The 15,919-nt window shown below is 40.4% G+C and overlaps 1 protein-coding gene across 7 annotated transcripts in view; it reads right to left on the reverse strand.

Moving 5' to 3' along the window:
- Positions 1–15,919, reverse strand: part of slc18b1 (solute carrier family 18 member B1) — a 63,712-nt gene that overhangs the window by 34,768 nt on the left and 13,025 nt on the right. For 5 of the 7 annotated variants that reach the window (XM_060849756.1, XM_060849755.1, XM_060849758.1 and 2 more), the window contains 4 exons: positions 15,745–15,887; positions 11,582–11,677; positions 8,434–8,507; positions 3,002–3,149 (listed from right to left, as the gene is read on the reverse strand). In XM_060849756.1, coding sequence (XP_060705739.1) covers positions 3,002–3,149; positions 8,434–8,507; positions 11,582–11,677; positions 15,745–15,887 — 461 coding nt within the window. The remainder of the gene's footprint in view (positions 1–3,001; positions 3,150–8,433; positions 8,508–11,581; positions 11,678–15,744; positions 15,888–15,919) is intronic. The other 2 variants (XM_060849754.1, XM_060849759.1) reach the window with 2 other exon arrangements.

The following is a 15,919-nucleotide window of genomic DNA, read 5'->3' on the forward strand; positions in this document are numbered from 1 at the left end:
AGAATGCCTTCCAGTCCATTCCTTCGATTAGGGAAGGGAATGGGACTCTTACTTATGATGCTAAAAAGATTAATGAGGCATTTCGGAGATTTTACTCTGAACTCTACCAGTCTGAATGCTGAGAGGACAGATGGGATAAGATGGAGTCTTTTTTTTAGGAATGTGGATCTTGTTGGGGTGTCTGCTGAACAGGCGTCTCTCCTTAGTGCTCTGCTAACAGCCCAAGAGATACAGGAGGCAGTGAGGCAACTTCAAAGTAGTAAGGCTCCGGGCCCTGATGGCTTAACCAGTGAGCTTTATAAAGAATTTGTAAACATACTCTCAGGACCAATGCTAGACATGTATAACTATTCATATAGTCAGGATTACCTCCCACCATCCTTGAGAGAGGCTAATATCTCTCTTATCCTCAAGAAAGGGAAGATCCTAGAAGACTGTGATTCTTACAGACCCATCTCGCTTTTAAACTCTGATTTTAAAATTTTATCGAAGACTCTGCCATTGAGGTTGGAAAGAGCGTTGCCCTCTATTGTTAAGGAGGATCAGACAGGCTTTTTTATACCCTGGAGCGGTTTGGCCTGGGTGAAGTGTTAACTCAATGGGTAGGGGTCCTTTACAGTGATCCTCTGGCAGCGGTTCTCACTAATGGTAAAAGGCCCGGTAATTTTAACATTGGTAAGGGCAGTCGGCAAAGCTGTCCTTTCTCACCTTTGCTCTTCACATTGGTGATTGAGCCGCTGACAGAGGCCATTCGTGAGCACCCTAGTATAGCTGCCCCAAAAGTCAGGTTGAAGATGCATAAGATCACATTATATGCAAATGATGTTCTCATTTTTCTTTCAAACCTGGCAGTTGCGGTGCTCTATTTGATACAATGTATTAATTCATTTGGCTTTTTCTCAGGTTACAAGAACAAAGTTTCAAAATCAGAGGCTGTGCCTATGGAGGGGGGGAGACATCTTAGGGGAATACCGGACGTTGAAGGTAGGTTCCCCTTTAAGTGGGCACAGGGAGGCTTTCTTTATTTGGGCCTCTCTGTTACCCCTAGTTTTGGTCAGTTTGTTCATTTGTTTGACAAGATTAAACAAGACCTTCAAGGATAAGGGTCCCTTCCAATGCCATGGATAGGTCGAGTTGCTGTTATTAAAATGAATGCAATCTAATAGTTATTAATACTGTCAAAGTGTAGAAGGGCAATGAGATGGATGGAGGGTGATATGTCTAAACGTCTTTCCATACTCCCATAGTTGGAATGCCAGGTTTCCAGCCAGGGACAATGGATCCTGGGTTTAAGTCCAGGGAGGAAAGGGGAATCTCTTATTTGGGTGACCTGTTTGAAGATGAAGCATGAACGTCATTTGATCAAATAATTCGTAAGGAAGGATTATCGAGTAGGGTCCTCTTCCATTTTTTTTCAGGTCAGAGATTTATTCAAAATAAGACTAGGCTTCTGACTGAGTATAGATCTGACGTGGAAACGAGGGTGCTTCAGGCTAAGAGCACTCCTTCAGTGAGTACTCTCTATCATTTGTTGGGGAGGGGGGCGGGCAGGGTGGGGGGAGGTTCCTCGAGCATTTACAGGAGGTCTGGGAGAGAGAGTTGGGGTAAAGATCACTCTGGAAACATGGGAAGACATTTGTGAGAATGCAAGGAAGACTTCAATATGTAATAGGACCCATGCTACGCAGTTAAAGGTTCTTCATTGGGCTCATCTGGCCCCAGATCATCTTGCAAAATTTAAGCAGGATGCGTCTTCAATGTGCCCCAAAGTGTAAAATAAATACGGGTCCCCTCACTCATTGTTTGTGGTCCTGCCACAGGCTCCGTACGTACTGGAGCGCGGTGGCAGGAGTAACAGAGAGGATCTTGGGGACTGAAATCAAGTGGACCTGGTTTCTCTTCTCCTGGGTTTGCTGAATTTAAGTCCCTTAAACGAACATGGGAAAAAACATTTTAGCATCCCCAGTTTTTGTGTGAGGAAGAACATTCTTTGTGCTGGGTGTTTGAAACCCCCCCCCCCCCCCCCCAAAGGGGTCTGTGGGGTGGCATGAGTTAATTATGGAACACATTCCTTTGGACTTTCTTACAAACATGGCGCACCAGAAAATGGACAATTTTTATAAGACATGGCAGCCCTTTTTGAATTATTTGGAAGCGGATCTGTCCACCAATTTAATTAGAGCTTTTGTCTAGCCATGGTGGTTTGGTTTAATAAGCCTAATACCTTGAGAGGAAGAATTTCAAGCAAACGTGTGTTTAATAATTGATGCTCTCGAAGGTTGAGCGATGTGGTTTTGTTACACTGAGCAGCATTATTTATTTATTTATTGATGTGTAATGAGTGTAGTTGTGAGTTCTTTTGTACAGTAGTATAGTGGTTGGTTTATTGTTGTTGTCTTTGTTGTTATGTTATATTTTCATACTTTTGTAATTTTATAATTTTGTAAAGAAAAAATTTTTCAACAAAAATATTTTTTAAAATGGTATCTGTATGGGGAAATTATTGGAAGGGAGTTACAGGGATATGGGTGAAATGCTGGCAAATGGTACTAGATTTATTTAGGATATCTGGTTGGCGTAGATGATTTGCACCAAAGGTTTTCCATGCTGTACATCTCTAATACTCTATGATTCGAACACGAGGCACCACATGTTCAGTAGCCTAGTCCTGAAGCTCCAGAATACCCTCCCTACACTTCTGCTTTGAGACCATCCTTAAAGCTCAATGTTTGATTATTTTGATCTCTTTCAGTGGATTTTCTTTGGGGTTGGACAATGGGCACTGGAATTGCCACAATGGTGGAGAAAGAATAAGGAACAACAGACATACTAAGAGAACAAAGCTTAGTAGAAGATATTCTTAAAATATTCTTACAAAGTATAAGTACATGTATAAAGTGTACATATATGTGCATAAATGCCATAAATAATTGCTAATCTTACTGGTAGACTGTGAATTATACATTAATTACGTTACTGAAAGAATTAAATTCATTCATACCATGATTGTGGCTACATTGTTTGGAAATGTTGAGGCAAGAATTGAAAATGAGGCAGTAACGCTTCCAGCAAATCCTATTGCATCCATTGATCTTATGATGAAACACAACGTGATAAATATAGATCCATTTGGAGCTTTATCCAATAGGCTGAGAACAGAAATAAAAGACATCAAATTCAGAAAAAGGACAATACATTCTTTCTGATCTACCCCTCTACCACCTCTCGTAACTCTTCCAATGTTGCTTAATCAATCATCAACTACTTGTTTAATAACCATTCCTGGATGAGCAAAGATTTTCTTCTAAGTACTGGAAAGTCAAAAACCAGTGCCCTGTGGCCTCACAGCACCAGTTCCAGCCTTGGGTGACTGTGTGGACTTTGCATGTTCTCCAATGTCTGCATGGGTTTCCTCCCACAGTCCAAACCTGTGCAAGTTAGGTGGATTGGCCGTGCTAAATTGCCCCATAGTGTCCAGGAATGTGTAGGATAGGTGGGTTAAAGAGTACAAGTGGTTATAGGTGGTGTCCCGCAGGGTTCAATACTGGGGCGGCAGCTATTTACTTTATATATTAGTGATCTGGATGAAGGGACTGGGGGGATTCTGATGACGTTCACTGGTGATATGAAGTTAGGCGGACAGGCAGATAGTACTGAGGTGGTGGGGAGGCTGCTGAAAGACACTTTGGGAGAGTGGTTCAGGAAATGACTGATGAAATTCAAGTGAGCAATTCAAGTGAGTCTCGCACTTTGGAAAAACGAATACAGGCATGGACTATTTTCTGAACGGTGAGAAAATTCACAAAGCCAAAGTACAAAGGGATCTGGGAGTGCTAGTCCAGGATTCCCTAAAGGTTGACTTACAGGTTGAGTCAGTGGTTAAGAAAGCAAATGTAATGTTGTCATTTTTCTCAAGAGGGTTGGAATGTAAAAGCAGCCATGTGCTCTTGAGACTTTATAAAGCTCTAGTTAGGTCCCATTTAGAATACTGTGTCCAATTTTGGGCCCCACATCTCAGGAAGGACATATGGCATGGAGCGTATCCAGCAGAGATTCACACGGATGATCCCTGGAATGGTAGGCCTAATGTAAAATGAATGGCTGAGGATCCTGGGATTGTATTCATTAGAGCTTAGAAGGTTGAGGGGAGATCTAATGGAAATGGACAAGATAATGCATGGCTTAGAAAGGGTGGTTGCTGAGAATTTGTTTCCATCAGATGGGGAGACTAGGGCCCGTGGACATAGCCTTAGAATTAGAGGGGGTCAATTTACAACGGGAATGAGACATTTCTTCAGCCAGAGAGTGGTGGGCCTGTGGAATTCATTACCATGGTGAACAGTGGAGGCTGGGACATTAAATGTCTTCAAGGCAGAGATTGATAAATTCTTGATCTTGCAAGGAATTAAGGGCTACAGGGGAGAGTATGGGTTAAGTGGAGTTGAAATGCCCATCAGCCATGATTAAATGGCGGAATGGACTTGATGGGCTGAATAGCCTTACTTCCACACCTAGGTCTTATGGTCTTAGGATAGGGTGGGGGGGTGAAATATTCTTTGTTGGGTTGACGCAGACTCAATGGGCTGAATAGCCTCTATTTGCACAGTAGGGATTGTATGATTCTATGGTCCTTCCACAAACTTTGCTCCCTAGCTCTGATTGTCTGAGGTTGAACCAGTTTGTCACCTTCCAACTGCATCTCTGTGCTGTCACTATGACCACCTATTTGCACTTTAGTAATATCACCCAACACTGCTCCTGCCTCAATCATCTTCAGGTGAAACCATCATCTATGGTACCTCCAGTCCTTGGTATCTCCAAACTTAACTACTGCAAAATATACCTGACCAACCTGCATTTGTACCATCTGCAAATTTGAGATTACATAAAGGTCTGCTGCACGTGTCCTTATTAGCACTAAATCGCATTCATTCATCAATCCTCTGCTTCTGACCTATACTAACTCTTCATTAAACAACTACTTGATTTTAAAATTTGTATCCTTATTTTCAAATCTCTCCTTGGTCTCACCCCATCCATATCTATGCAAGCTCTCTCTATTCCCAGATTCCTCTGAGTTATCTGTGTTTATCAAAATCTACTCTTGAGAATCCATGAATATCTTCTTAATTCTTTCACAGGATGTGGGCACTACTGGCTGGGCTAGCAGCTTTTACACATCCCAAATTGTTCGTGAAAGGATGACATTGATGAACTGTTTTCTTGAACTACTGTAGTACATGTTGTGTAGGTATGTTCACAGAGCTCATAGAGTCCTGTAAGAGTTTTGTTGTGTTTGAATGAGATCACCCCCCATTATTATCATCACAGTCAAGGCCAACTCTATTTAACTTTTTATCATGGGATGACCGCTCCATCCCAGGAATTAGTTCAGTGAATCTTTGTCACACTCCCTCTATGATAATTATATCTTTGAAGATTCTTCTTTTTGATTAGGTGGAGAGACACACGTTTTGGTTCCCTTTGTTCCCAATCCTCTCTCCTTTTGCTGTGCCAATGACCAGTGATGGCCATTTAAAAACCACAAAATTTTGAAAATCAATGGATAGTTTTTAGATTAGATTAGATTAGACTTACAGTGTGGAAACAGGCCCTTCGGCCCAACAAGTCCACACCGACCCGCCGAAGCGCAACCCACCCATACCCCTACATTTACCCCTTACCTAACACTACGGGCAATTTAGCTTGGCCAATTCACCTGACCCGCACATCTTTGTGATTGTGGGAGGAAACCAGAGCACCCGGAGGAAACCCACGCAGACACGGGGAGAACGTGCAAACTCCACACAGTCAGTCGCCTGAGTCGGGAATTGAACCCGGGTCTACAGGCGCTGTGAGGCAGCAGTGCTAACCACTGTGCCACCGTGCCGCCCACTAATAAGTTGCCGGCATAATAAGAGACGAGTGAAGGAGCATCACTCGGAAAGCTTGTGATTTCAAATAAACCTGTTGGACTATAACTTGGTGTCATGCAATTTTTGACTTTGTCCACCCCAGTCCAACACCGGCAGCTCCACATCAGAATTTATTTTTCATTGACTGCAAAAGCGGGGCTCTTAAAATTTTGTGATGGACATAAATGTAGAAAAGTTATTATACAATCTTTGAGAACCAGTCTTTAGCTATTGGAGTTGGGGTTCAAATTGTGGCGCTTTTGTATACAACTATCACAAAGAATCAACATTTACCTCTTGAAAATAAATGACCACATAGATTTTGTTCTCAATATTGCGAGGGAAAAAAAAATCAGTCTGGTAAAATTCTAGTTCCTGAATTTTAAAGAATTTGTCCCTGATTTAATGTTGTAATTGCATTCCAACCCCCTTCCATTGTGAAATTTACTGAAATTATTATCATGATTTGGAGATGTCGGTGTTGGACTGGGGTGGACAAAGTCAAAAATCACACAACATCAGGTTATAGTCCAACAGGACTATATTTGGAAGCACTGCCTCTCCATCAGGTGTTTGTGGGACGTGACAGTACGGCACAGAAATTATAGCAAAAGGGTTACAGTGTCATGGAGCGGTAATGAAATATTAAACAACTTTAGTTAAAAATCACACAACACCAGGTTATGGTTCTTAAACAAATTTACATTATGTCTTTCATCTTTTAGAATGGGATATGGTGGTTTAGGTTCTTTAATATCAGAATTACATTCTTAAGGTGGCATCAGCCTATTTAATATTAGGTGTCATCTCAGCTCAGACAATGCATTAAATGTGTGAAGGTAAAGTCTGCACCAATGTTGAATCAATCCTATTTCTAAAGTGGGGCCCACAGAATCTTACATGGATTCATGCAGTTTTTGAACAAAGCAAATGTAAATCTCCAAATACAAATTCACCCCATAAACTTACATGTGTGCAAGAGAGACAGAGTGGGTATGTGTGTGAGAGTGTATGTGTGTGTGTAAGGATGTCGGTGTGTGTGAAAGAGTGAGTGTATATGTGTGTGTAAGCTTGGTCAAGTATATGCATGAGTGTGATGGGATATCAGCCTGTGAGATGGTGCATGTGGGGGGGTGAGTGCAGGGCTGCTCGTGTGTTTGTGTGTGTGTGAGAAAGAGAGAAAGTGAGGGGGGGTGGAGAGAGAGAGAGACAGAGAGAGAGAGAGAGACAGAGAGAGAGATGACATGAACTCAAGGTCACAGTTGAGGCCTTCCCCATGGGTACCGAACTTGGCTATCAGCCTCTGTTCAGCCATTTTACATTGTTGCTTGTCCTGAAATCCAACCTGGAGGATGGTCACCCAGAGGTCCGAAGCCATATGTCCCAGACCGCTGAAGTGTTCTCTGGAGGGGAGGAAACAGTCCTGTCTGGTGATCGTTGCATAGTGTCCATTCATCTGTTGTTGTAGTGTCTGTTCAGCCTCGCCAATGTACCCAAGCCACAGGGCATCCCTGCCTGCAACGTATGAGATAGACAACGTTGGCCGAGTCACATGAGTACCTGAGGGGTATATGGTGAGAGGTGGCCCCACATGTAATGGTGGTATCCGTGCTGACACTCTGACATGTCTTGCAGCAGCTGCTGTGACAGGGTTGTATGATGTCATGGTTGATATTGTCCTGAAGGCTGGGCAGTTTGCCGCAAACAATGATCTGTTTGAGGTTTGGTGGTTGTTTAAAGGCAAGAAGTGGAAGTGTAGGGAATGTCTTGGCTAGGTGCTTGTCCTCATTGATAATGTGTTGCAGGCTGCAATGAAGAACATGGCATAGTCTTTCAGCTCCCGGGAAGTACTGGACAACAGCCAAGGACCAGCTAGCAAGTATATGCTATATAAAATCCAATGGATAACTTACCCAAAAATGACAGTATACCAGGCAGAAAGGAACATTCCAGACAAGATTCTGTGGACGCCACTTTAGAAATAGTATTGATTCAACATTGGTACAGACTTGACCTTCACACATTTAATACATCGTCTGAGCTGAGATGACACCTATTATTAGATAAGCTGATGCCACCATGAGAATGTAATTCTGGGATTTACATATTAAAAAACCTAAACCACCATATCCCACTCTGAAAGATGAAAGACTTAATCTAAATTTGTTTAAGAACTATAACCTAGTGTTATGTGATTTTTAACTAAAGTTGGTTAATATTTCATTACAACTCCATGACACTGTAACCCTTTTGCTATAAATTCTGTGTCGTACTGTCACGTCCCACAAAAACCTGATGAAGATGCAACACCTTGAAAACTAATGCTTCCAAATATAGTCCTGTTGGACTATAATCTGGTGCTGTGTGATTTTTAACTTTGAAAAGTACTGTTGAAAAGTGCTTTGCGGTAGTTGTATATAACTTGAAAAGCACCACAATCTGAATCTCAATTTACACATTCAACAGCCAAGGACCAGATTGCAAGTGTATACTAAATAAAATCAAATGGATAGCTTACCCAAAAAGGATGGTAGACCAGCCAGAAACGAACATTCCAGACAGAAACATAAATTTTGCTCCGATTTGTATAATCTGCAAATATATAAACAAGTTAACAGGAATTTTAATCTGTCAAAACAAAATCTCAACTTATTACATTTATATGGAATACACACTTTTACAAGAAAGGCTACATTATAAGCTTTAATCAATTTTGCAGGGCTATAATAAAAAAAACGGAAGTATATACTGATTGTGTAAAACATTTGGGTCAATGGGCTAAGGAGTGGCTAATGCAGTTTAATTTAGATAAAAATCACACAACAGCAGGTTATAGTCCAACAGGTTTATTTGGAAGCACTAGCTTTGGAAGCATTGCTCCTTCATCAGGTGGTTGTGGAGAATAAGATTGTAAGTCACAGAATTTATAGCAAAACTTTACAGATTGATGCAACTGAAATTTTATTGAAAAAGACCTGGATTGTTTGTTAAGTCTCTTATCTTTTAGAATGACCATGTTGATTTCAGTTCTTTCATATGTAAATCGCAGATTTTTTTAAAGTTACATTCTCAAGTGAACTTTAACAATCGGTGTCATGTTGGCCCAGATAATGTATTGAAGGTGTGAGCTTCTCTGTGTGATGCTGTCTATGCCACAATGGTTAGACTGATACTAATCTAAAAAATGGATTTACAGGATCATTTTAATTTAGATAAATTAATAGATTAATTAGATAAATGTGAGGTGCATTTTGGAAAAGCAAATGACAGCAGGACCTACACACTTAACTGTTAGGTCCTGGGGGGCACTGCTGAACAAAGAGACTTTGGAGTGTAGGTAGATAGGATAGTGAAGGCATTTAGTATGCTTTCGTTTATTGATCAGAACACTGAATATAGTAGTATAGGAGTTGGGAGGTCATGTTGCAGCTGTACAGGACATTGGTTAGGCCACTGTTGGAATATTGCTTGCAATTCTGGTCTCCTTCCTATCAGAAGGATGTTGTGAAAGGGTTCAGAAAAGATTTACAAGGATGTTGCCAGGGTTGGAGGATTTGAGCTATAGGGAGAGATTGAATAGGCTAGGGCTGTTTTCCTGGAGCGTCAGAGGGTCAGCGGTGACCGTAAAGAGGTTTATAAAAACATGAGGGGCATGATAGGGTAAATGAACAAGGTAGTTTCTCTGGAGTCAGGGAGTCCAGAACTAGAGGGCATAGGTTTAGGGTCAGAGGGGAAAGATATAAAGGGGCCTGGGGGTAACTTTTCACGCAGAAGCTGGTGCATGTATGGAATGAGCTGTCAGAGGACATGGTGGAGGCTAGTACAATTGAAGCATTAAAACGGCATCTGGATGATTATATGAATAGGAAGGGTTTGGAAGAATATGGACCAAGTGCTGGCAAACGGGACTAGGATATCTGAACTGCATGTACGAGTTGGACCGAAGAATCTGTTTCTGTGCTGTACATCTCTATGACTCTATGACTTTATTTGCAACTGCAAGTCCAAGACGCTCAACACTCTGAATTAGAATTAAATCATTTTTCCTCACTGTCACTGGGTCAAAAACCTGAAACTCCATCCCTAATGTCATTGTGGATATAGCTACACAAAATAAACCTCAGCACTTCAAGAAGTCAGTTCAACGCCTCAAACTAGTGTAGTAGTGGGGTGGGAATCAGAGAAGTAGGTCAGCATGTGGAGTGTTTGAAGAAAGAAAAGGAGCTAGATCAAGTAAGTCCAGTAGGAATAACAGGCAGGTCCAGGTTAATGGACACAGAGACTAGTGGCCTGAAGCATATTTAGTTTAAGACAAATGAGCTCAGTCTAGATTAGTACATGGAACTACGGTGTGGTAGCCATTACAGAGATTTGATTAATAGAAGGGCAGGACTGGCAGCTCAACATTCCAGGGTTGATTAGGCAGGGAAGTAGAAGGAGTGGAGGAGTTGCATTACTGATGAAGCAGAATGCCATAGCTATAGTAAGAAAGGACATCTTGGAGGAATCTCCAGCAAGGTCATATGGGTAGAAGTTAGGAATAAGAAAGGTGCAGTCACTGTGATGGGGTTATACTATAGACTTTCCAATAGCCAGTGGAAGTCAGAGAAACAAATATGTAAGCAGGTCATGGAAAGATGTAAAAACAACAGGGTTGTGATAGTGGGTGATTTTGATTTCCTCAATCTTCACTGGGACTTTCTACGTGCCAGGGACTTAAATGAGGCAGAATTTGTTAGGTGCATCTAGGTGGGATTCTTGAAACAATATGTAGATAGTTGAACTAGAGAAGGGGCCACATTATCTGGGGAATGAACCTGGCCAGGTGATCGAAGTTTCAGTTGGGGTAAAATTTGTGAACAATCATCAAAATTCAATAAGTTTTAGATAGTTATGGAATAGGATAAGATTGGTCCTCGAGTGAAAGTGCTACATTGGAGGAAGGCTAATTATAGCAGTGTTAGGCAGGCACTGAAAAAATTGCACTGGGGCAGCTTTTTGAAGATGAATTTAATATGTGGGACCCTTTTCAAAGCAAGTTGACCAGGGTTGAGAATCAGCATGTTCTGGAGTAGAATTTTGACATTTCCCTTGCAGTTTTTCTGAATTTCCTGAATTCTGCCAAGCAGCCCCACATAAGTTTAAATTCTTACCTGCAGATCTGGCTACTCAATTTGCTACCACATTGGTCTCAGATTGGTTCAGTAGAGCCTGGTACTCTATCTTTTCCAGTATCTGTGCCAATAAGCCATGAATCAAATTATCTGCCTCTTATATAATTCTTCCAGCCAACATTTAAACTTCTAATCCATTATTTCTCATTCTAATTGGATATAATAAGTAATGACCCACAAATATTGATGCACTGCTTTTTAATTTAAACCCTAACTCCTCAACTTTTCTCAGAAGACTTGAGGAACCAATGTCAGTAATCCTCCTAACACAATAAAGCCAGGAGGCTCTGCCATGTATTTGCTGCAATAAAAATTGTAGCTATACTTTACATCCAGTTAATTGACCAGGAATATTAGTAATAAAATGCTTTAATAAAAGAGACTGCGCTTTTCTAACATTAAATATATGTTGTCAGTGACAAGTTTTACTAGGTAATAAAAACCTTAAGGTTGCAGTGTGAAAGAATAAATATATTAAAATATTATACTTACATATTTTCCTAATACAAGTGAAAATACAAGATTAAATAAAGCAAAACATCCAAAAATCATTCCAACAACAGTGTCATTGGCTCCTTTCCTTCCTGCCTGCAAAGAAAGTAATACAATAAATGTAATACACATGCTTCAGTGGATTGAAAGTAGCAAATATGACTCTTGACTTAAAAGAGATGGAAACAAAAAGCAGGAACCTAAAGGCAATTATTTTAATATTTGCCATTGTTAAGATATCAGGTACTACTATTAGAGAATTTGTAGCTGGACTCTTAGTAAAATTCAAGAACATGGTTTTATGAAAAGAAAATGGCACTGAACAATTTATTGGAGTTCTTTGAGAAGTAACATACTATGGATTGAGTTGAAATAGTGGATATTCTGCACTTAAGTTTCTAGAAGGCATTTGGTAAAGTACCACATCAAACATTATTCCAACAAAATAAAACTTTAGGTGCTCCTTCCTCTTAAGAAAGACCATTAGTGCCAATAGAAACTCAATCTGAGAGAGAACCTTATGCAGGCTCCCCAGAAGTTTCCTTTCTGAACAGTCAAGAGATACCTAGCCCTTCCACCTCCACCTTGCGGAAGTGCAAACCAGAGAGAGGCAGCTTGCATTTGGCTGGGGCATTATCTGCATATCTGGGTCCTCTAGCCGAAAATGCTCCTGGGGTTATCTGTCCAGAGCTCTAACTTCAATGATCTCCATGCCAACTGTGAACCCGAGGACTGCACTGATATATAATGGAAAGGAAAAGAAAAAGAGAATGCTGAGAGGAAAATAGGTGGCACAGATGAAACTCCATTATAAAGAATGTCACATTTATAAATATGTGCTCACTTTATATCATCACCTGTGTGGTCAACTGTCATTTTAGCTGCAGTACAAGATAGAAAGCAGAGAGGATAGTCTTCCTTAGAGTCATGCAATATCCCCTTTCAGTAGGATAGCTTTTTTATAGTACCCATAGTAATACACAACAATTTGATTATTATAAGGGGGAGCTTCAGATGTTGTGAAGGCTGAACATTTCTAAACAACAGATCAGCCCCCACCCCCCACCCCCCCCCAACCCCCCAACCACATCAAAGAGACTGGATAGATATTGGATCATGCCCATGACTGACAATATCTCCTTAACTCGACTAAATACCACGCCCACTTCGTATTCAATGTACTGGAGGTTGGTGCTCTGTCGAGATCAACCTCCATGCGTGGAGGATGCAGACAGTTTTTGCCAATAGAATGTGACCTGTGATGTTGGGGAATGCTGGTCAAGATGAATGCCTGGAGAAGATACTGTAGGGGCTGAGAGTCTTTGGAACCATCTTCCTCAAAAGGCAATTGAAACAGAGTCCTTGAATCCTTTTGACGAAGAGGGAGACAGATTCTTAAGCAAGGAGTGAAAGGTAATTGGCCAGGACGGGTCAGCAGGAATGTAATGTCATCAGGTCAGTCATGATCTTACGGAATGGTGGACCAGGGTCTAAGAGCCGTGCCTTGCTCCTGATTAATACATTTGCATTATTAGTAAGCTGCCTATAGTCAAAACCTGTTGAATTTCATCCTTGGATTCTTTATTTTTTCCACAGGACACTTTTTAATAATGTGATTTACATGTTTATCAATTCTTGATACATGAACAGCATTCTCAATCATGTCAAGATAATTGCTGTGTGACAGAGTCTTCACAGAATCACAGAAGTGTTACATGCCAAAGCAGGCCGGTTGGCCCATTGTGTCTGCACTGGCTCTCCAAAACAGCATTATGACTTGATGCCATTCTCCTGTCTTTTCCCTGTATCCTTGCACATTATTTGAATAGAAATAATCATTCGATGCCCTACAGAATATCTCAATTGAACCTGCCACCACTATACTCCAGGCAGTGCACTCCTGACACAAACCACACATGTGAAAACATTTTTCAAGTCTAAAAAAAAACCTTCTTCATATTAAACACTAGAAAAACTCAACTTCAATTTACCCTATATGCTGAACCCTTGCTACTGACTGTCTCGTCTCAGCCTGAATCAGATTGCTCACAATTTCTGCATCCTATACATTCCTGAGCTGAATTTCCAACTCCACATTCTTTCCACTAAAATGGTCGACTAGTATCTCGATGCATTTCACCACACCTTATGGCTACTGTTAGATCTCATATTTTTCCAAAGATAGTCCAAATCAGATGGTAGATTCAGGTACAACTTTATTTTGGTACAACTTTGTTGCAGCTTCAGATTTTCTTTTCAGTAAGACATGCAAAAACTTCAGATTGTGTTCAGTGGCGCTGAGATGTCCCTCTGTAAGTGGCTTTCTCAAATCGCACCTTACACAGTTCACAACAATTTCAATGTATTTCCAATTAAGATCACTGAATGACAAAGATGGTCAGACTGGTAGTCCACCCATGTTCATAATGTTTTCACAGACTTTAACAATGAAGTCATTTCAACTGCCTGAAACTGGTTTGAATTTTTTCTTTTGTATTTGTGTAGATCTATAGCTACTATGGAATCTATATACATGATTATCTGAAGAATCTTAACTAAAACCTACTCTTAATGTTGTAACATGTTGATTAAATAAATCTACAGAAACAACTACTTAGTGTAAAATGTTTTTAACTATGTAAGTTGCACATTCTATCCCAGTCAGAAACCCTGACTAAACAGTCCTGTTATTGTTCGACTTGCTGAGATTATATTAAGAAAATATTTTCCCACGGCTCTCTATCTATTGTCAGCCATGTTCTGTTGTAATCTGTCAGCCATTTTCTGTTCAGTTATGGGCAGCCGTCGGCCATTTTGTGCTACTTAATTATGGGCAGCTCTATAAAGCTCCATAAAATTAATTCATGTAGTCACTTCCAGATTCAACTATTCCAAATGTTCTCCTGGTCATTCTTGGTTCTTAATCCTCATTCAACTTTGGCCCATCTAAAATCAATATCTTATGCTACTCAGAGTCCCATTCACCCACACTCTTAGTTCCGCTGACTTATTCAGGCCCAATGTTCTGAAATTCTCTCCATAAACTTTCATATTCCACTCCAACTTCAAGTCTCTTCAGAAAATCTGTCACTTTGATGGAGAATTTGGCAATCTCACCTAATATCTTCATCTTTGACTTACTAACCAAAAGACCAGCTTTTAATTGGTTCATATGCATATAATAATTACCTAACGAGATCAAGTCATTTGGTTTCAATTATTTGCATTTATATATAGTGTCTTTTTATGTATGAATGAATTGTTTTATGAAATTCTTCTTTGTTGAAAAAGCATAGGATAGTTTCAAAAGTTGAAACTAAACAACAAACAGATAACCTAATTCGGCAAGTCACTTACTACAAATAAGACAAGTGTCTGTAAAGGTAACATGTTCTAAAAACAAAATTATATTCACCAATGAGAAATAGTTGATAAAGAATATCATCAACAGAATTATTTGAACTAAATTTTAACCAACAGTTTGCCAATCAAGCACATTATATTAGTGCAATACCCTTGAACAGTAGAAGTAGCAAAGCATATTCATAGGGCAGCATGGTGGCTTAGTGGTGGCAGCATGGTGGCTCAGTGGTTAGCACTGCTGCCTCACAGCACCAGGGACCCAGGTTCAATTCCACCCTCAGGTGACTTTGTGGAGTTTGCACATTCTCCTTGTATCTTTGTGTGTTTCCTCTGGATGCTCTGGTTTCCTCCCACAATCAAAAGGTGTGCAGGTTAGGTGAATTGGCCATGCTAAATTGCCCATAGTGCTCAAAGATGTGTAGGATAAGTGCAATAGTCAGGGTAAATGTAGAGTAATAGTGTAGGAGAATGGGTCTGGGTGGGTTAACTTTTTGGAAGTTTGATGTGGATTTTTTGGGCCAAATGGCCTATGTCTGCATTGTAGGGATTCTATGGAGAGGACAATAAAAAATCCCCTACAGACTTGAGGGACTTTAAGGACTTGAGAAGGCAGCTCACCATCGCCTTCTGAAGAGCAGTTAGGGATGATCAATAAATGCTGGCCTAACCAGTGACACCCAAGTCCTGTGAATGAATAAAATGTTATGAAACCAAGTCAAATTACAAAATGCATGAACTGTATTTTCAATGATGTCTTCAAAAAGAATATAACTCAGGCAAATGAAGAACATGTTTATTACCTCTTTTGGAAAGAAAGGTGCCAAAATTGAATAACAAATCATAGAACTAAAGTTCAATGATGCTACAGAGACTAGTGTGAAAATTTGGGATCTTGTCCACTTCTGTGATTCGTTTCTTGAATTTTCATTTTGATCACCTGCAACTGTCACAAATTTAAGACATCAATTTCCAAAC

Source organism: Hemiscyllium ocellatum, chromosome 3 (genome assembly GCF_020745735.1).
Source record: "Hemiscyllium ocellatum isolate sHemOce1 chromosome 3, sHemOce1.pat.X.cur, whole genome shotgun sequence".
NCBI lineage: Eukaryota > Metazoa > Chordata > Chondrichthyes > Orectolobiformes > Hemiscylliidae > Hemiscyllium > Hemiscyllium ocellatum.